The sequence below is a fragment of the Aythya ferina genome, assembly GCF_964211825.1.
Source record: "Aythya ferina genome assembly, chromosome: 9".
Taxonomy (NCBI): domain Eukaryota; kingdom Metazoa; phylum Chordata; class Aves; order Anseriformes; family Anatidae; genus Aythya; species Aythya ferina.
The window spans coordinates 6,717,149-6,737,387 of NC_140305.1; the positions used below are offsets into that span (position 1 = coordinate 6,717,149).

At 43.8% G+C, this 20,239-nt stretch overlaps 1 protein-coding gene across 2 annotated transcripts; it reads left to right on the plus strand.

Annotated features, from left to right (window-relative positions):
• Window positions 1–5,819: 5,819 nt before the first annotated feature.
• Window positions 5,820–19,922, plus strand: SCG2 (secretogranin II). 2 transcript variants are annotated; one of them, XM_084528838.1, is made up of 2 exons: window positions 5,820–5,884; window positions 17,555–19,922. In XM_084528838.1, the coding sequence occupies exon 2, from the start codon at window positions 17,569–17,571 to the stop codon at window positions 19,450–19,452; it is 1,884 nt and encodes a 627-aa protein (XP_084384964.1). In that variant the 5' UTR covers window positions 5,820–5,884; window positions 17,555–17,568; the 3' UTR covers window positions 19,453–19,922. The 2 variants fall into 2 exon arrangements, with proteins under 2 accessions (XP_084384964.1, XP_084384963.1); XM_084528837.1 differs by lacking the exon at window positions 5,820–5,884 and adding an exon at window positions 13,931–14,020.
• The last annotated feature ends 317 nt before the right edge of the window (window positions 19,923–20,239 follow it).

Genomic DNA, 20,239 nt, shown 5'->3' on the forward strand with positions numbered 1-20,239 from the left:
ATGTTGATGGAGAAGAACTATTTTTTTTTTTTTTGGTCTTAATTAACTGAATTGCTATTTGTTCTAGCTAGTATTTCAAGGTGTTCTGGCGCTATGTACTTCAGCAGTATTGCAATGCAGTGTCTGAAGATAGTGATTTGCAACCATTACTCAGAGAATTAGGAACTTCTTGTGGATGCTGAGGCCAGTTTCATTAAAACGGCTTCTGCATCTGGCTCCAAGAAATTCCTGATGATGGTAATAGAAGCAATAGTTGATTTTTGTATTGATTCTTTGTAAACCTTTTTTTTTTTTTTTTTTTTCCCCTGTATCAAGAGGAAGAAAATACTATGGGATAATATTATAGTTTTTCCTGGAACTTAATTTCAGGAAAGTACATATGTAAGAAATGCTAAATAGTGAGGAAGGGACTTTATCAGCAGATAGAAGATACAGTTGTTATTGAGAAATAGAAGAAGCCCAAGAAATATATGACTGGAAGTTTAATCAGATAGTAGAAGATGGTAATTGAAAGCAAAAGTCTCCCAGTCACAGACAATCAGTGCACTTCCAGTGACCACCTAGCTCAGCCTGACGAGCATTGCTGTTAGTTTTGAAGTGTTTTTGCCCCTCTGGCCCACCCGAACATTTAAATTTTCCTGACCTGTTTACAGCAGCATGAAATAGCAAAGTGTGTACCTTAGGACACTTCACGGAGCTCCTTGTCCTGGGATCCTGGCTGTAGGTCACAGCCTGGAGCACCGACAGCTCCCAGTCATGAGGCAGTGCCACGTCAGGCACAACCGGCTGGGTTATTTGTAGCAAACAACTGATTTAGTTTCTTCCCCTCAGTCCCTGAATGATCTACTGCGAGGTTTTGACTGCTGGAGATCTGCGTGTGTGAAATGAGAATGACTGTTTTATGCAAATGGGTTTCATGCTCTGGATTGCCTATAAGCAATTGAGGGAAATTATTTCTTATTATTTGCTATTTCAGCTGAATGACAGGCCTTGCAAGCCACAGGGCGTTGAGTCTGATCCCTGACTGAATAGCTCCCAAACGCACGTGGAGCACTCCATTTAGCCCACACAAACCCTCATGAAAACACATTTCCCATGCTCTCCTCTTTGTACTTTGTTCTTGTCAGTGTTTGTTCATTGCTGGAAAGGAGCAGGAGTGCTGCCCAACCTGTAGGGCAGCACATTGTTTGTCTTCAACACGCTGTGAGTACTTCCCAGAAGCATCTCCTTGATGGCAAACACGGACCCATTGGCATGGTATGGTGGGGCCAGCCTTGGCATGGTGCTTGTTGAGGGACACAGCACGGGCACTGGTGAGCTCCAGGAGGTGTCCCTGGTCCTGCTGGCAGCAGTGGTACGGCCACACGAAGTGAGGCTCTGCCTGTGCCCAGGTAGGAATCAGCTTTCATTGTGTTGTTTGTGTGCGTCTTCAGCAAGGCGTTGTGCAAGGGAAGGCGGCATCATTTGTGACAGTTGTAGCTCTAAATAGGAAATGATTAATATTTCATGATTATTTTTCTGTAAGGCATGATTCTGTGGAGAATGCATCAGTCTGACTCGCTGCAGAGAATGATCCTGCCTTGCTTAGCTTTCTAAATGTAGTCAGGCGCTGCATGCTAATATACTTATATTAAATGAGACCTCTCTGGCTGTCTGACTAATGCTCTGCTGCCAATACATCAGTACAAAAGTGAGCACTTAACTTTTGGAAACTTCTGTTTTATTCTCCAGTCTCCCAAGTTAGCTGTTTCTCACTCTTCCTCTGTGTTGGGCACCTTTGATCTAGGTTTAACAAAAGGAATAATGCAAGGCAGTTCTGTGAGGTCATGAATGTTAACCGATTCCATCAATTGCAACATCTTTGATTCTGCTGAAAGTTGTTCCCTTTTTTTTCTTATTTATTTTTCCTTTTCTTGAGTCAGGAGCAAACCTCCTTTAAAATATTCCAGACAGTTTTAAAGAAAGGCTTAGCCATAATGTAGCTGGGTGCTGTTAAGTGCCATAAATTGGGATGAAAGAAACTGAGGGACAGATTCCTACTTAGGTGTATGGGTTCCATTCATTAATCTGAATTCAGTCAGACCAGAAGAAAATGAGACTAAAAGATGATGTATTTTCCCTCAGATTATTATAATGGCTTAATCCTTGTGCAAACAGCAATACTGGAACATAAATAATTCACAGCAGATTCTTCTGGTCCCAATCAGGGTTCCATTCTGTTAGACACCATAGAGAATACTACAAAAACAGGATGAAGGAGAGTTAAGACTGCAGAGAAAACAGATGTTATGAAGTGTCATCATTAAGGTGGTCTGTGAAATGTTAATTTTACTCTCCCTTCTACTCCCATGCATGTGCTACACTTGTTCTTGATCACATTCATGTTTACCAGCTCAATCTATACAATGGAGTGGACATACTTCATATAATCAAGCAAAACAAAGACTTCTGATTCTTTCTAGGATGCCATTTAAAAGTTGGAATTTGTTTTATAACCCAGCTGCTCCAGGTCTATAAGGGCTGTCTATAGACTCTATGTAAGGCAGAAAGGAGCGTGTAGGAATACAAGCCAGTTCTGCATTCTTATGATGCTTGGAAGTACGTTTTGGAGAGAAATAGTTTGCCACGCTTGAAATTCTTTGTGACCTCATTGTGACAGTATCATCCAAGAACTTTTATTTTCAGTATCCAACGATTCAGGGATTTTGAAAATTACATAGCTGGATTTGTTTTTATTTTATGTCAAAAAAAAAAAAAGAAAAAAGAAAAAAGAGAGAGATAAAATAACCCCTTTGAGGTGTGTGTATTTTTCTGTAGATGTGGGCATATACTGTGTTTATTCAATGTTCAATCTTTTCAGGCTAGTGCAGCTGATATGTCAGGCAAGACTTGCTCAGCACTATTAAAATTCATATTGCTTTATGAATTTAAGATTTACATCAGCACAATGCAAACTATGAATGCAACAGATACTCGGTAGGTCACAGCAGTCTTCAGATAATAAGCAATATTGCCATGGGAAGATACTGTATTTATCAGTGGGTTGTAGGTACCGTCATAGATGATGATCTTTGTGGCAATCAAATTTGCATGCTTGCTTTACAAATTGAGTGCCTGAAAGTCATTGTCTGGTTTGTTTGTTTGTTTGTTTGTTTGTTTGTTTTTTCCCTTAAAGAGTCATTCTTGTTAAGAGCAGTGATTGAACTTGGTTTTAATAACTATAAAAGGGAGGTTTTGTTTTGTCTGATAGCACTGGCACAGAAAAGCCTCTGCAGTTCTTTTTGGTTTCCAAGTTAATGCTGCTGACTATCAATGCAGTCTCTTAGCCATGGCTGTCTAAGCAGCTGTGAAAAATAACAACATAAACTTAGATTTAAGAATTTTCAATAATAATTACAAAGTACAGCTAAAGGTTCTCATTCACCAAACACTGACTGCTTCTCAAAACGGTTAGGCATGCATTTAATTTTGTGCATATTCCGAATGAGTTCGATCTTAATATAACCGAAGCATGTACTTTCAATTCTCTTGTTTTACTGCTTTTTTTTTTTTTTTAAAGCAAATAAATAGCTGTGATTCAGATACGTGTTTTATGGATAAAAATCAGGGGACATAACTGCAGTTGTGTGCCCAAATTTAATCTTAGGAGCAGGTTTTGTACTTCTGCTTCCCTACAGGTTAATTGTGCTGGGATTTGCTCTGTTATGCTTCTCACTTCGACTGATTTTTCCTAGGATTTCTCTTTTATTGCAAGCCTCATTTCATACATTTAATATCACTGTTTATCAGCCTAATTACCCCTTGGTCCCACCTCTTTGGCACAGACCCTGGAAGTGAGACTCATGATTCCTGCCTCAGCCGCCGGCCCATCTGCTTTTTCCAGTTCAGAGGCTCTGGATGTGGTCTCCAGAGGAGCATCTGTCTTCTCAGCTGCCCGGGCTCAGGTACTGCAGCTGCATGGCTGAGGACTGAAACGTTTTGTTCTCTTTCTGATTTCTACTCCATCTCCTCATGTTATAGTTCTTTCTTCCCATTTCTTCCTGTCTTGTAAAAAAAACCCCAAACAACTCTGTTCTACTACGACCACTACTACTGCTATTACTACTACTAACAATAATACTAATACAGCAGGATTTGATGCCCTTCACAATGCTTAGCAGCGAGAAAGGAAATCCTTCCAAAATTGCTCACGGAGAACTGCCGCTGCACGGGGCTGAATCTGTACCCACCAACTGCTGCTGCCTCCTCCAGAGCAGAGTCTGCGGGAATCAGAAAAGCACTTTCATGTGCCTGGGTAAAAACACCCAGTGGAGGCTTATACAAAGAGTTGGTGAGCTGAGACAGCTTCTGCAGCCCTGGTCTGAGAGAGGAGCCTAGCAGTGGTGTAGTGCTGCACGGAGCATGATGTACTCCCACTGCAATGGAAACCAGCCCATCAGGAGGAGCTGAAGAAGATACCACGTCCACAGACATCTGTGGCAATGACTTCCTGATTACAGGCAAGTGACACCAACCCAGAAGGGTTGTCATTTTGTTTGGTGGTTGATGTTGAATGTAAAATATCCTGAAACAGCTATGTAAAATTGAGTACCTCATCAATATTACATCTGCGACAGATGATGAAAACCTCCCTGCATGGACAATAATCCATTTAGTTCATCCCGCAAGATCTCCAGTGCCAGATGCAGTATCTGGCCGTTTGATTCAGCTTTGAGATTCACTAGTGGAAAACCACAGGCAGCCAAACAAATCCCTGTTGACTACATATCTACGCAGGAGCATACGCAAGCCACGCTCTAGGTAAGGCTGACAGTAATTCATTGCGGTGCTTTGCGACCTGATTTTAAACAGCTGCAATGAATTGCTTTTGCCTTGAATTACAAACAATTTATTTGGGGCAAACCAGGCCACTTCCATGGGATCATGCTGAATGTGGTAGATAGATGACAGAATGCCTGCCATGTTTTGGGAGATGACCACTGAGTCCTTGGGGGAGGCAGCTCACATTTGTGAGCAGCTCCTGTTGGTGGGAGGCCCCCAGGTGATGGCACTGCAGCAACAGGACTGCTCCACAATCACGTTAAGAGCTACAGGTTTGGTGGAAAACATATTGTGTGCTGACCCAGACCCTTCCCCATCACATTGCATTGCACAGAAGAGAAGATCACTGAAAACTGGGTTGGTTTTAGGCATGGGCAAACTAGGCAATTTCCTAGGGTGGTGAAATAGAACAGGTAGAAGAATTGCAGCATTAACTGCAGAAAGGGAGAGGGCCTGACTCTTGTGAGCAGCTCTGGCTCTGTCCCTGCATGGTGTCCCCACATCTGGGAAGTTTGCTTGGTCTCAAAGCTGTGGGATATGGAATGAAGATACATGTAGTGCTGGGGAAGCTACTGCCACCATCATATAAATCAATGCTGCTGCCAGCAGGCAAAGGCAAAATGACATTACCTTGTTATCACTACGCTCATTTGATGCATGTGGCAGCAGAAGTCAGTTTGCCCCACCCAGTTGAAAAGCCCTGTGTGAACGTGGGGGCTTTTTCAGTGTAAAGCAGTCTCAGCTGGAGCTTGTGCAAATGGGATCCAAAAGAATCAGTCCCACCCTGCTGGAAAAGTGCATTTCCTGCAGCCAAAGCTGTGCTGGCAGGTTGTGGCTGAAGAAACAGGAGTAAACAGCATCTATGGAGTTTATGGTTGGCTTTAAATGTATCTGGCAGCAAATTTCTGGAGAAAGGATGCTGCAGATTTGGGGTGAGATGCAATAACGTGTCTGTTTAATTTCAGATATGAACCCTACTGGATCTGAATTATTAGCCCAGCACTGAAACAGCTATTTTCATGACAAGCCTTCTGTCGCCTGCAGGGATCCCTGGATACAAACGGTTTGTTTTGAGTACATTTCATTCAATTGGAAAAATAGCTTATGTTTAATATTTTATAAAAGAGGCTGTGTGTTTTATCTCTGCTGGTACAGGATCTATGCTGTCCATCTTCCATGTGTACCCATTCTTTTATGCAACTCTTCTGTTCTGAGGCGAGAAAAAATATCTTGCAACACACAGGGCTATCTTATGCTTAAGCTAGGAGCGCCCAGCAAGTTGCTCGCAGTCAAAAGCCATTTGCACTGATCTTCAGACAAGACAGCGGGCAGGCTGCTTTCTTAGGGGGCATTTGTCCCTTCCTCAACTGATTTGCAGTGGTATCCTTTTCCTTCCTGAATTATAACAAGCTCTGAGACACCAATGTTGGGGAAGCATGGCAGTCCCTCCACCCACTGCCTCTCTTTAAGGCCTTGCAAGGAAAACCTGCTTCATCCTCATGCCCTCCCTGGGGCTCCCTGTGGGACTCTCGCCCAGGCCAGAGCAGCTTTCCTGTCCTGTGATGTTATCTCAGCGGCAGCCTGGTGCTGGGAAGGGCACGCTGCTTCTCTGCCACTTACCAGCCTTGTGTAGCACACAGAGAGTATTTGCCTTAGTGGAAAATTGTGGCATTTCCTCCTAATTATATGGGTTTTACTTGCCAGTCAAGGCTCTGATAGCTGAGAGAGAGAAGCAAGGCTGCTATCTAAAACCACGTGGAGGTCCAAGACAAGCGTTCTTCGCAGCTTGCAGAGGTGTTGCTAGGTGTCATTTAGTTTTCAGCCTCTTTGGAGGACTGAGGGCACTGTTTACTTTTTTGTATTTGCTGAAGAGGGGAGCAACCTGCCTAGCACTTTTTCGCTACCCCATGAGAGCCACTCAGGACCAAGCGGTCACAGAAACATTTTCCAGATGTTAATATGGGGAGAGGAAGTCTCAGAGAAAAATGGTTCTGGTTTACTTCCAGAGATGAATGCTGCATGTTCCCGGTTGTGATATATACATACATATTTTGTTTTAAGTAGTTGTTTCTGAGGCACCGTGGGATGCTTTGTGCCCAGCTCTATGCACCCTCGGGCTCCCACCTGTGTTGGGAGGAGCACAGGAGCCCACATGCACTTACAGGAGGCAATGGTGGTGCTTTATTCCTGTGCCTCTTGCCGTTCAGAACATGCTTCCTGCACACCTGGGTGGTGGCATTAAATCCTCATGGGTCAGGGAACCACAAGGTGACAAAATTGCCATGCTGAAGTTCTACCCTGAGCCTGGCCAGGCATGACTGTTGCAAGGCTGGGGGAAATGCTTAACTCCCATACCTCTTCTGCTTTTTGCACTGAGGTTCAGGCCTTGCTTGATCCTCCTGTCACTGTCCCAGGGAAGCTGCCATGAAGCCGGCCAGCTCTCCCAGGCTGTATATCCTGAAAGGCAACGTCAGTACGGGTCAACCCTAAAAATGCAAGCCCTCAACTGTAATGCTCATGTGACAAATATTACTAGCTATAAGTGCATGGGACAATATGAATTTGTGCTCTCCTTCTGATGGTATCATTCAGGCTTATTTTGAATTCACCTTTAAACTTTAAATAAATGGACACAAAGTGAGGCATTTCTGCCTTGTCCACAGGAGCTAATTTGGTGGTTCCAGATCCGTTTGCCCTCTTCTTGGTAGAAGTTTTATTTGGGGAGAAATTCTACACCGCTGGCTCTGCACTGTGATTTGCAGTCAGTCTCATTTTTTTTCTATTTTTATCACATTCGTGACCAAATGCTAAATTTGGTTTTGACCCAGCTCTGTATAAATTACTGTAGCAATAGGGCTGGAACCTATGAAGTTACATACTAGGCAATGAAGGGCAAGCCTATGACCACAGAAAATGCTGTAATGGCACTGGTGGAGGTAATGATGCTAGCAAAGACAATGCAAGAGAAAATGGTGATAACTTTTTATGACAAGGAAGCAGAGCATGGCTTATTGCCCTTGTAGCCTTGGCAGATAGATCCTCACATGCTGTGTATCTAAAGCACCCATTGTCCTAATGGCTTGGGAAGAACATTTGCCCCCATTAAGCATGCAGACATGTGATTTCGTGCTTTGAGAATGGCTGGAGCCTCAACAAATGAATAAGAAATGAAGTGTTAATTAATAGGTGGCAATTCTGCTGCTCTAACCCCTATCCTGCATTGTCAGGCAAGTAAGCAGGTAACAAAGCAGAGGTTTGATGCCAGAGGGAGGGGGATCCAAAATCACTGAACTTTTCTGTGTTTGTGAGTAATAAATATGAAAATTAATGAGGCTTTGATGTAATTTTGGACTTGGTGCTTAGGGACGTGGTTTAGTGGGTGGTATCGGTGGTAGGGGGATGGTTGGACCAGATGATCTTGGAAGGCTTAGCCAACCATAATGATTCTACGATTCTAATTAAGGAATAGAAATGGCTTAGCCCCAAAATCATGAAGTTTCTGCAGAGCAGAATCACAGGAATAATTTAGCAAAGGACTAAATAATGTAACTAATCCTATGTCCAACAGTGAAATTGCTTCTACCCAGTTATTTAAAATGAAGCATCCCGTAAACGTGTGAACATACCGCTCTTGCAGTAGCATCATTCACTCCCACATAAAACCTTTGTGCTCTTGTGAAAGCGTCGCTGCAGGTCACTTCTGGAGGACCTGTACTACAGAAACACCACATTCCCATCACAGAAACACCCATGAGCTGGGACTGGGTTGTCCCCTGAGCCCCAGGGTGCCCTGGCAGTGCGGTGCTGCAGCCTCGGGCCTGCAGGCTGCCATTTGTTTCTTCTCCCACCTAAACATGCCGGCCTCAGCCTGCTCTCTGCTCCTGTCCTCTCTTGCCAGGCTAGCTTTGCCTGTGAGGGTTATGTCCTGTGTAGAAAAGCATGAATTAAATCCACAGCCTATCTACAAACCAAGAGCTCTGACCAGGTTCTCCTGTCTCCCCCACACCCCTGCTGTCGGGGCAAAACACAAGTACAGCTCCTTTCCATTTACTTTTTATTTTGGAGTGAGAGACAGTGCCCAGTGCTCCTGCAGTCACCAGGCCCTACCTGGGGGCAGGGAAAGGGAGCGAGACCTGCACAGAGCCCTGGCTCTCATCCAGGGCTGGTGTCTGACGGAGTAACTACATCAGAGGGAAGGGCTTAGGAGGGAGAGTATTATGGGAAAATGATGCAAAGGGAAGGACAAAGTAGTACATAGCACAGGAAAGAGAAAATAAAAGAAAGGCAGTAAAGTGCTCTGTGCCCTTCCCTGCTGAGCCTGCAGCAGGGAGTGGTGCAGTTCCTTGAAAAGAGGTGAAAGTGAAGTGGTCACCCTTGTTTTTTTCTGAGTCAGTTTTGGTGCAGGACACGTGGCTGGGATGGAGCACGGCTGTGGTGTGCTGCTGGTAGGGCCCCGCGGGCGATGCCTCACCAGGGCACCGCTGCCCTGCATCCCGCTGCTTCTGGTCTGCGAGGGGCAGAGAGCCTGGCCACACTAATTAAAACTCCTTTCTCAGTGCTCCTTGGCAAGGTGCAAAGAAATCCTCTTTTCATCCTTAATGACTAAAAATAAATCTTATTTTGGGTTTAAGAAGGAGCCGCGTGACTGAAATGAGCCGTTCGGTTTCATTCATGTTTGCTGTCTATTAATCTGTTCTCTTCACCCTCAGCAGGGTATGACTCAGAGCTTCTCATTGTCTTCCTCCCTAAACTATATGTGTTTTGACTTTAAATTCTGCCATCTGACGCACAGCAGTGCTGAAATCATGACAGTTTGATCCAGCCAGCTCCCCGGAGACTCTTGATCTTTACTGCCTGGTAAACGTAACACCCCTCACAGCTATGCAAAGCAGATATTGATATTTTTACACCAAATGTTGGTAAGCAGATGTCACAGGCTGGTGAAGATCTTTGAAACTCCACGGGAGGAAATACGCGTGTATGTACGTGGGGGAGGCCTGGAGATAAAAATACTATGGTGGTTATGGGAGAAGATATATATTCCTTAATCTGTTGGTGTTTTGCTATTCTTGTTCGTGGTGATCAAAGTGGAGGCTGCACTGGAATAAGTACAACAGTAAATTCATTCCCTGTTGATTCATCTGCTGCTTTTACACCCTCCTGCCAGCCATGGCTTCTTGCCTCCTCTCCTGTCAGAAGCAGCGGCTGACCCCAGCACCCCCGTCTTTGCTGGCTGCTTTTTGGGACCCGGGGGCCAGGTGTGGCAGGACCTCAGAGTCTGGGTCATGATGGCGGGCTCCAGACTGGACAGGAGCAGGGGAGGACCCAGCACTGTGCTGAGCGAGGCCCAGCAGGAGACACAGGGCACTGGCCATGCCTGGAGCTGTGCCGTAGATGTGCCTTGGGCATGGCTCTCCACGGGCCGAGCTGTGCCTGCAGAGCTGTGGGACCCGCTCTGCCTCCGTGCTCCTCGTCTTATTGATTTATTTTTTTTTTTTAAGTGCAGGCAGTATGAAATCCTGAACAGGTTAATTTTGGGGTGAAATCCAAGTTTATTTTCTTGTTGTCCATAGCAAAACCTGTTCTTAAAGCATCCCTATGGGGTGTGCAGCACCACTTCAGGGAGGTGTGTTGGGCAGGCTCGCTGTGGGCCTACAAAGCCTTCCTGCGGCGTGGAGTAACGCCCAGAGGCCTGCAGCCACCACGGGCCCCTGCCTTGGCATCCATGCTCTTAAAGAACTGTGTGCAAACCACAAAGTCCCTGATTTCCTTACAATGTTACATTTTCTCTGCCCCTTACAACTTTGGTAATGGAATTGAAACCATTTACTGTGTCCTAAATTTAGGGAGGCCAAAAATGTTTGCATACAAATATGTTTGATTTCCCAAGAATGTGAAATGAGCAGAAAATAACAAATATAATTTTGGGCCAAAGCAGAGGTCAAGTATTTTAAAATCAAAATCATTTAAATTAATCTATATCTGTGGTGACAGGAGAACTTTTTTCTGACGAAAGCAAACCTCCCCCTTCTCATTACATACAGAATAAATGCAGATACTCCAGTCAGATGAGGAATGAATTCTAAATGTGACAATGGCACTTACTTACTCTGTAGGAAATGCCACGTCTGTAATGAATTGTAAATTATTTTTAGTTGCCCCTGGAAACGGAGGAAGGGGGAAGAACCATCAATATTGACACAACCCCGCTTTATTTTTAAGCAGCACTGATCTTTTGGTGACTCCAATTAGATGAGGAGAGAGATAGAGCTGAAGTGAAGGGTACAGCCTGCAGACTATTTTGGGTTTTAGACAACAGAGGCAAAGGAGCCAAACAAATGTGCTGCCTGCTGCTGTGCATTACTTCTGTGTCGCCGTAACCATCAAGATCATTGCTTTGTCCTGTGTGAGCTGGGGCAGGAGGCAGGTCTCACCGGGACTCCATGGTCTGTGGGTGGTGGTGGTGGCAGCTGGGGGTCCTTGCCACCATCACCTTCACCTTACCACCATCTTCAGTGATAATGAACTCAATGGGTGTGACAAACCACAATGGGCTTGGTCCTCTTGCCTCTGTTTGCTGCAGTGGAGTTCCCTCACCTCCCCAAAGTTTTGCTTACTCTTAAGTTAACATGCAAGATGCAGGTTTGATTTGCTTCTAGCCTCTCACTGTGTAAGGCAGAGCATGAGACAGGGCAAACCATTCAGAGAAAATGTTACATTTATTGCTGTTCTGTTCCCAGCATACACAAGAGGATGCAATATGGTCAAAATGCCTTCAGAAAAACAAGATTACCATCCTCCTATGGTTAAGCAGTTGATATTGAGCTAGTTCTAATGCAATTACCTAAATTTCAGAGATGCTGTGTTGTGATCCTACTCTTGCATAAAATGCCATGGAACTTCTAATGACAGCACAGATCAAATTTTCTGTTTTATGACTCATTCCAAAGAAAAGAGTGCAACACACACACACAGAGTACGTTAATTAAGGGCCTCCTTACAGGACCATGTGAATACAATCATTAGCACAAAGCCCATGCAAAATAAACATTTTGACGTGGAGTAAAATTGACAGCTCACTTGTGGCTAGCCTTCTGTAAATTTTATCCACTGAACCCAAAATAGCCACGGCAGAGCACTAAGCCAAGTGTCTGACTTCACACACTGTGAATCTCAAGTGAGAGGCTAAGGAACAGAGGAAAGCATCGTGCTGATGTGCCAATTAATCTGAGCTGTCTGAAATACGCACTGATGCTGAGGATCAGGGATAGGTGGATGGGGGCAGTAGGATGACTTCATGTGAAAGAATTTGCTAGACAATTGTTGGGTGTTTGGTCATGGACTGCACAAGAAAGAGTCTGTTGGAAGCACATGCAGAGGTACAACAACATTCTTGAAAATCTGAACATTTTTTCTTCGATTTTTTTGTTTGTTTTGATCACGATGGCTATTTTCACAATGGACTAAGGTATGATAGCCGTAGTTATGTCTAACCACACATTTTGTGGGCATTTGGAACCCAGCTGACAGGACAGGTGCTGCTCAGCAGGACCCTTCCCAGGTGGTCAGGGTAGTGCATGGCTCATGTGGACCCTGCTCTCTGCCTACTGTGGCTGATGCCCCTCTGTCTCCGTCATCAAGGATGCCAGCATGGGTCCTAGCAGAACTTCTGGTTTAACTCATTTCTTTCTGGGTCCAGCCGTCAAAGCAGGCATTTCAGGCTGTGCCTAGGTCCTGAACAAAACTGCTGCTGAGTTTCAGCACCGACAAAGATGGGTCCTGTAGTTTACTAACAACTCCATGTGAGGCAAAATGAGAGCCTCTCCATTTCAGCCCCAACAAATGCAGCATAGACAGTCCTTTTGTCTGTGCTCACAGCTGCAATTATTTCTACCTTGTTGTTCTTATGACAATTTAATTTTGTAACATTTATTGCCTTGGAAGGTATATTCATCCTATTCATCTTTTTTTTTTTTTTTTTTTTTTTTTTTTTTTTTTTTTTTTTATATATATCTTGTGCTGTAAAAGGTCAAAATTGTCAGGAAAGATTTATTTTTGGGGAAAAGGAGTCCTTATCTAAAAGCCAGAGTAAAAGAACCTTTCTGGAAGAGAAGGGAAGCAGAAGGAGCGAGCTAAAACCCAGAGCAGCACCTGAAGCAGTGTGTTACATTCTATGCTTCCTGACTGATGGCAGAGAGGTACTTACTCACCCTACTGATCTACGTGACCACGTGCTGGCCTTTTGGCACTGAGGGTGCCGACACTACACTTACACCCGAGGAGTGCTGCTGGCACGGCCGGGCCACAGTGCAGTGCCCGTGCCTGCCCCGGGGAGGAGCAGGGTTGTCCCCCCCTGAACCAGCAGTGGGGTTCTTTGTGCCTTGTCCCTCCCTGACATGCTTCAGTCGCTCCGTCTGAAGGTTGCCATTCCCCTACTGCACCCAGCCCTTGCCTGGTCTGGAGCTCTTGGGCCTGTTGTGCTGGATGGGGAGGGCATAGACACCCCGAATTGTCCTTGCACTGTGGCAGGAGCTGTCACTGTGTGACCAGGGCTCACCCAATGGTCACCCAATGGTCACCCAACAGCTCACCCAAGGTCTTACCCAAAAACATCTCACCCAATGGTCACACAGTGACTCACCCAACACAGCCATTGAAGGCCACCCTGTGCCCTGCAAAGGCCAGGTGCTGGATGCGAGCACGGGGCTGCCCCACGCACTGACCCCACGGACCCCCGGCAGCCCCTTTCACCCCGCTGCACCCGGGAGGGGTCTCAGCAGCGGGTTGTGCCCAACGTGCCCCACTGCTGCATCCCCCCCCCGCTTTCTGGAGCCGAGAAGCAACAGGCGCTGCCTGCCCCCAATACAGAGTTCCCTCTTTTCCTCCTATTTTTTTTTATCCCCCCTTTTTCTTTTTTTCATATTTTTTTCACTTTTTGACTTTTTTCTTCCCTTTTTTTCCCCCTTCTTTTATTTTCCCCTCTATTTCCCTTCTTTCCCCTTCCCCGCTTTATGCCAGCACCCCCCCTTCCTTAACCCCCCCAGTCCCACCTTTGGGTGTTGGGGGGGTCCCTGCTCGGCGGTGGGCGGGGCCCCGCGGGTGGGGGGCGTGTCCCGCCGCGGTGACGTCAGCAGCAGGGCGGTATAAGCGGGCGCTGTCCGGGTGCTGAAGGCGGCGGCGGCGGCGGCGGCGCGGCCAGGTGGGGGCTGCGGCGGGGGGCGCCGGGGGGCGGCCGGGGCTGGCAGCGCCCCTGCCTCGCTCCTCGGGCACCGCTGGGGTGGGAGCCGGGGAAAAACGAGAGGGAACAGGGACGGGAGGGACGGGGGGGAGCTGGCGAGGTGGTGGCCGATGCGTGTGCGCTTAACGACGCGCGCGGTTGGGGGGACACGGACCCGTCCGTGGGTCTGTGGGGTGTTGTGGAGCCGCTCCTGGGTGCTTCAGCCGGTCTGTTAGGGGCCCTCGGAGCTTTCCTGGATGCATTCGTTGGTTTGGGAGGTGTTGCGTTGTTGGCTGGTGCTGCCACGTTGAGTGTCGCCGGCTCGGCATGGCACTCGGGCTGTGCCTAAGGACAAGATGCGAGGTTACCTGGGAGGCGAACGCGGTGTGATGAGCCCTGTGTGTGTCCACAGATACAAGCTGTCATTATGTGCGTTCAGAACTGCTGGCGGTTTGTTTGCTCTTCCCCTCCTCCTCCTCCTCCTCACCCCGTTCTGATTTTGTTCGTGTTTTGAGTCCCTTGCGGCATAATGGGTTAGAGAGGCTTTTATAACAGCAACTTTGCTGCAGTCACGCTGTGTACTGCAAAAGTAAATGGGAGGAAGAGTGCATGATGTGTTTCCTTATTTTCATGGAAAACTGCTGTTGGATCCCCTCTCAGACTCTAAAGGACTCATCTATAGGAAAGCTCATGAGTTTTCATAGCAAATTTTCACTGGAAAGGTTACATCCACATCAAAAAAGACTGCTGGGAGAGAAAGAGAAAGAGAGAGGGAGAAAATTACTGCTACCATGGAAACATCCCAGTACGGAGATTTATTGTTTTGTCTCTTTTCCAGGGAACTTCTGTCAGTCTGCATTGCCTTTGTGCATGTTAAATTGTGAAGTCAATCTCCTCATTTTATAAATAGAAACTTGTATATTTGTTGGCCAAAAAATGATTGTGCTGTCTGTTAGGTTCTAGTAGAGGAGAAAAAAAAATGCACTCCCCTTCCAGGCTAGCTTCACGATTATACATATGTAGATAAAACAACCATTTTAGCATATTGTCCTTTGAGAGGCACAAAAGAGAATATTTTACTATAGATCCAAAAGATAGGTAGTCTAAAATGTCCTCTGTTTTCTCAAAAAAAAAAAAAAAAAAAAAGAAAAAGTGAAATTTTGTCTGAGAAACTGAGGAGAGGAGTCCTCTCACTGCCCTGAATAAGGCAGTATATTTAATGACAAGATTTTATGACCTGGACTCAAACTTTTGAAATAAATCATTTCCAGCTCCATTTGACAAAGGCTTTTGAGAATCATCTAACAATAAATTAGAATTGAAAATTGATCTAGAGACAAATGTACTCCAAATGTCTAGAGAGGAACCACTAAGCTGCTATTCCTGCAAAGGAAATATTCCATTGAGCAACATCCTTATGGAACACTAAACAAAACTTTGTGGGGCTACACATGTTTTGATATTAATTGAATGATGCTGACTCTTACAAAGGGTATAGCAATACATAATTGTGTGCTGTGGAGGAGGCTGAGTTCCTGGTCTCTGTTAGTGGGATGTGCCTGGCAGATAATTATGGAACAACTCTCCCTTCCTCCTTTCTCAAAAACAATAGAGTTTCTCCTCTTCTTATCAAACTAACTCTATTAATAACCAGTTTCTCTGCTAGAAAAATCTTAATTCCATTTATTTGCTACAATAGGTAGCAAAGTTTTTTTCCTTTTTTTTTTTTTTCTTCTTTTTTTTTTTTCTGCCTCAAGATATATACATTTATATATAGGACTAGTGCCTTTTCTGTGATTGATAGCAAATTAAGGGATGCGTTGGCTTTGTTTTAGGGCAAACACAGACCTAGAGGGTGGGACCTTCTAATCAGCTGTTCTGAAGTAATGCTTTCTGAAATCAATTCCCAAATGTATGCAGACTTGAATATTCAAAAATGTCTGGGGAAATTGTTTTCTGTTATGGCTATTAGCTTGCTCAGGCATACTGAGGTAAAAAAGCGGCTCTCTTTTTTAATTATTAAGTCACATTACGTTAGGAACAAAAACAGCGGAAAAATGTACAATTGAGCTGAAATGAGCATACTGATGCTCACTTTCTATGTACAGCAGTGGGCAAACAGCAGTCTACGTAGCTCTTGCAGCCTGTCATGAATCACCAACTTCTCGACAGGATGGTTTTACCAAGCCAAAAACAAAGAAGCCAAACCAGGTCAATTAAGCAAAGTGGTTTCTATCTTTACCATTTCTTTCTCATTATTGTACTTTATTCATTAATGTAAATGGATCAGAAAAGAGACTAATCTGTCTCACGGCCCCAGGATATGAGCTCCCGAGCATCTCCTAGGAAATAAGTGACTGCAATTTTTCACTTCACAGAGCGGAGGGTGCTCGGCTCACTGCAGGACTGGGCTTGTGCAGCTGTAGCCTCATACGCAGCAGTGCTGTCATTTTGTTAATTCAGTCTAATGCATATTTTTCCCACTTGTGTTCCTTTAAACAGAGTTTATTATTGGCTGGCTTAAACTGGACACACTGATGAGACATGGGTTTCTTTTGATGTATTCTAACTGAATTTATCTCATTTATACCAATAGTCAAGCTTCTGCTTGTCCTGGGACCTGATTCAATTTCTGCTGAAGTGAAAGAAAGAATGAAATCACCCCTCAGAATCTATTTACTTGAGCCTATTTCCAAAATTGTCATGGAACATAAAATAATTGTATTGTACCTGTATGATAAATTATAATTTGTCCTTTATATAGGGTATTACTGCCCATGGGAAAATGCATCACTCATAGAGCCCCTTAACTAAAATTCAGCTGCTATACAAATAAAGTTTTTGCTTGTTTGTTTGTTTGTTTTTATGAAATAGCAAAAAAGGAAGTAATAACACTAACAGTAATAACCGAAATAAACCTGCAAGTTATTTTATATGCCATGTTCTCCACTTCATTACATTAATTTTACTGCAGTCTAGCACTGTTCAGAGGTATTACCCTGACAGTAAATGAGATGCCCTATGGAACAATCTCACAAAATAATACTGTATGCAGTTTTAATATTAATATGTTGAGCTGCATTTAAATATATGGACATACTGTCTTTACCATTTGAAGCCTTCATTTTAATAATCCAAATGACATCTGGAATCCTCTATTGGCATTTATTTAGCTATATAGGATTTTTATTTTTACTTTGGCACTGCCATTGGAAAACTGATGTTCATAAAGTAAATTGAGCATAAAGATAAGACGTTTCTAGCTTTGCAAACCAATCATTTGCAATAAACTGAGGAGACAGAGGAAATGTTCAGAAAATCTGAAAATAAATTTCCGTTAAAAATATCTTCCATATATGAGCTCTATTAATATTTCATGAAGAATAAAAACATGTAGTACTAATATTCTTCACAATGAGTTCCTGTTTAAAATAACAATCTCTTTTTTACCTCTCAGTTTGCTAAGTTTGTCTCCATATATTAACTATCTCTTTTTTTCTTCTTCTTTATTTCAAGGAAATATACTAAATATGGCAGAAACTAAAACCTTCCAGCTTGGAGCAGCCTCCGCTGTCACCTTTTTCTTTGCCCTAATCTGTTGGGTTGATGCAGCTTCCTTCCAGCAATATCAGCTGCTTCAGAAGGACCCAGACTATGTAATGAAAAACTTACAAAGGTTCCCAAATCCTGATATGATCAAAGCTTTGGAATACATAGAAGATCTTCGCAAGCAAACTAACAAGGGAGAAAGCAGCCCTGATTACAACTCCTATCAAAGTGTCCCATACCTCCTGCAACAGAAAGAAAGCAAAGATCAGGTTCACCTACCAGAAAATGTGAGGGATTCTTTGACTGAAGATGAGTCTCAGTGGGTTAAGGTTATGTTGGAAGCCTTGCGACAAGCTGAGAAGGAGTCAAAAGTTGCCCCAAAGGAGAATAAACCTTATGGTCTGAGTTCCGATAATAGTTTTCCAGCTGGAGTAACAGATGATTACGAGGCTTACAAGTGGCCTGAGAGGTGGCAAAAATACCTCAAAATGCCTATTGGCCTCTATGAAGACAGTTCAAGAGACAGTCCTTTCAAGCGTACCAATGAAATAGTGGAAGAGCAATACACACCCCAAAGTCTTGCTACACTGGAGTCAGTGTTTCAGGAGTTGGGGAAGATGGCAGGACCTAGTAATCACAAGAAAGAGAGGCTGGATGAGGACCAGAAATTGTATGCAGACGATGAAGATGATGTGTATAAAGTGAATAACATTGCCTACGAAGATGTGGTTGGAGGAGAAGATTGGAATCCCATAGAGGAAAAAGTGGAAAGCCAAACCCAGGAAGAGATAAAAGACAGCAAAGAGGAAATTGATAAACATGAAGAGGAGATTGATGATGAAATGAAGAGATCAGGGAAACTCAGCTTCCCTGAGGATGAAATGAGAAGAGAGAATAAAGATCAAATGTCAGAGGATGTTTCAAAGCTAATGAATTATTACCTGAAGAGGCTGGTGGGCAATGCTGGAAATAGGAAATTAAGGACTGGAGGAGAACTTGAGGAGAAAAGAGCAACCGCATTTTTGGATAAGCAACTTGATCCTCAGTCTATAGCTCAGTTAATAGAAATCTCAAGGAATTTACAAGTTCCTCCTGAGGATTTGATAGACATGTTGAAAGCTGGGGAAAAAAAGCAGCTTCAGAGCGAAAGGTTGGAAGCTGAGCAGGAAGCAGAGTTCCCAGAAGACCTTGATGAGATCGCTGAAGCTAATCTAGGACAGAGTGACATATTTAAAAGTAATGTAAACTCTAAAAATGGGTACATGAAGCAGCCTCTTAATGCAATTCCCGAAAATTTACCTGAAGACCTCAATATTGAAGACATAGTCAGTCTTCTGGGAACTGACAATTTAGGTAACCAGAATCCCTCCTACTTACTAAATCATCTTAATCAAGAAAATGATTTGCCAAGACTGCCTTACATTCCCAGAAGATTGAAAGGACGCCCATTTCCTAAAGCTGCGTGGATTAACGACTTGGAAAGGCGACAAATGGAGTATGAGAAACTGAATGAGAAGGATGAAGAGCTGGCTGATTACTTGGCAAAGATGCTGGCAAAATATCCTGAAGTTATCAATACGAGCCAGATGAAGCGAGTTCCCGTTCCAGCTTCTGAAAGCGACCTGCAGGAAGACGACCGGCTGGAGCAGGCCATCAGAGAGCACCTAGGCCAGGTGGGACCACAGGAGGCCGCGAAGCTGGCATCACTCAGCAAAAGGCTCTCCATGGCAGGGGACACCGATGACACACAAAACAGGCAGTATCTGGATGAGGATATGCTAGCAAAGGTGCTAGAGTATCTAAAACAGGAGAAATCAGAGCTTGAAAGAGATCACATTACTAAACGGGCAATGGAAAACATGTAATTGTTCCCCAAATATGATTTCTCTCCCCAATGTGTTGACTTCTATCCCAATTCAGTTGTGATTTACTCCCACTCTCCCACTAAACAACTTATGGTAGACTACTTACCATTGAACAGTCTGCATATCTTTCTCAGAGCTGTTATCTTGTTTATTGATATACTTATGTATGTTATAAATGATGGGGCAAATAACAAATTGCTTCAAGTGTTTTAAGAAACAATTTAATGAAATCAAGTAAAACTACAATATGTAAACAACTGACCTTTGCATTGTTAATAAAACATGATAAATGAAAAGTGACAATTATCATTTGAAATTTTTAAGATTAATTGGATTATTTTGTTACTGTCTGTAGTGTTTTTTGTGGAGTATTGAATAAAAAAATAAAGCATTATATATATAGTTTTATTTACAAGGCTTTTTTCTATTCAGTGTTTTATTGTTGATGAATAAATTATTTCTGGACAATAGACTGTGTTTCTTTCTGGCACTTGATAAAGTCATAATAATTAGAAATCAAAACATATTTTTACTTCTATGAACATTTTTTGAAGTCTATTATTTTACTGTGAATTAATTTGGTTGAATAATTATGTTTTTTTTTTCTATGCTGTAATACCACTGACTGGCATTATCATCAAGGGTACTGAATACCTGAAGAGCTTGCTGAGGTCAACCAGGGCAGTAACTGCATTAGATTTTTTTGAAAATTGGTCCCCAAATCATCAATGATTTTGTATCTCTTGGCAGAGGGGGAAGATAAATGATCTGTCTAAGACAGACAGAC

Coding starts and splice junctions, on each gene's coding strand:
- SCG2 (XM_084528838.1), top strand. CDS start 17,569: ATGGCAGAAACTAAAACCTTCCAGCTTGGAGCAGCCTCCGCTGTCACC.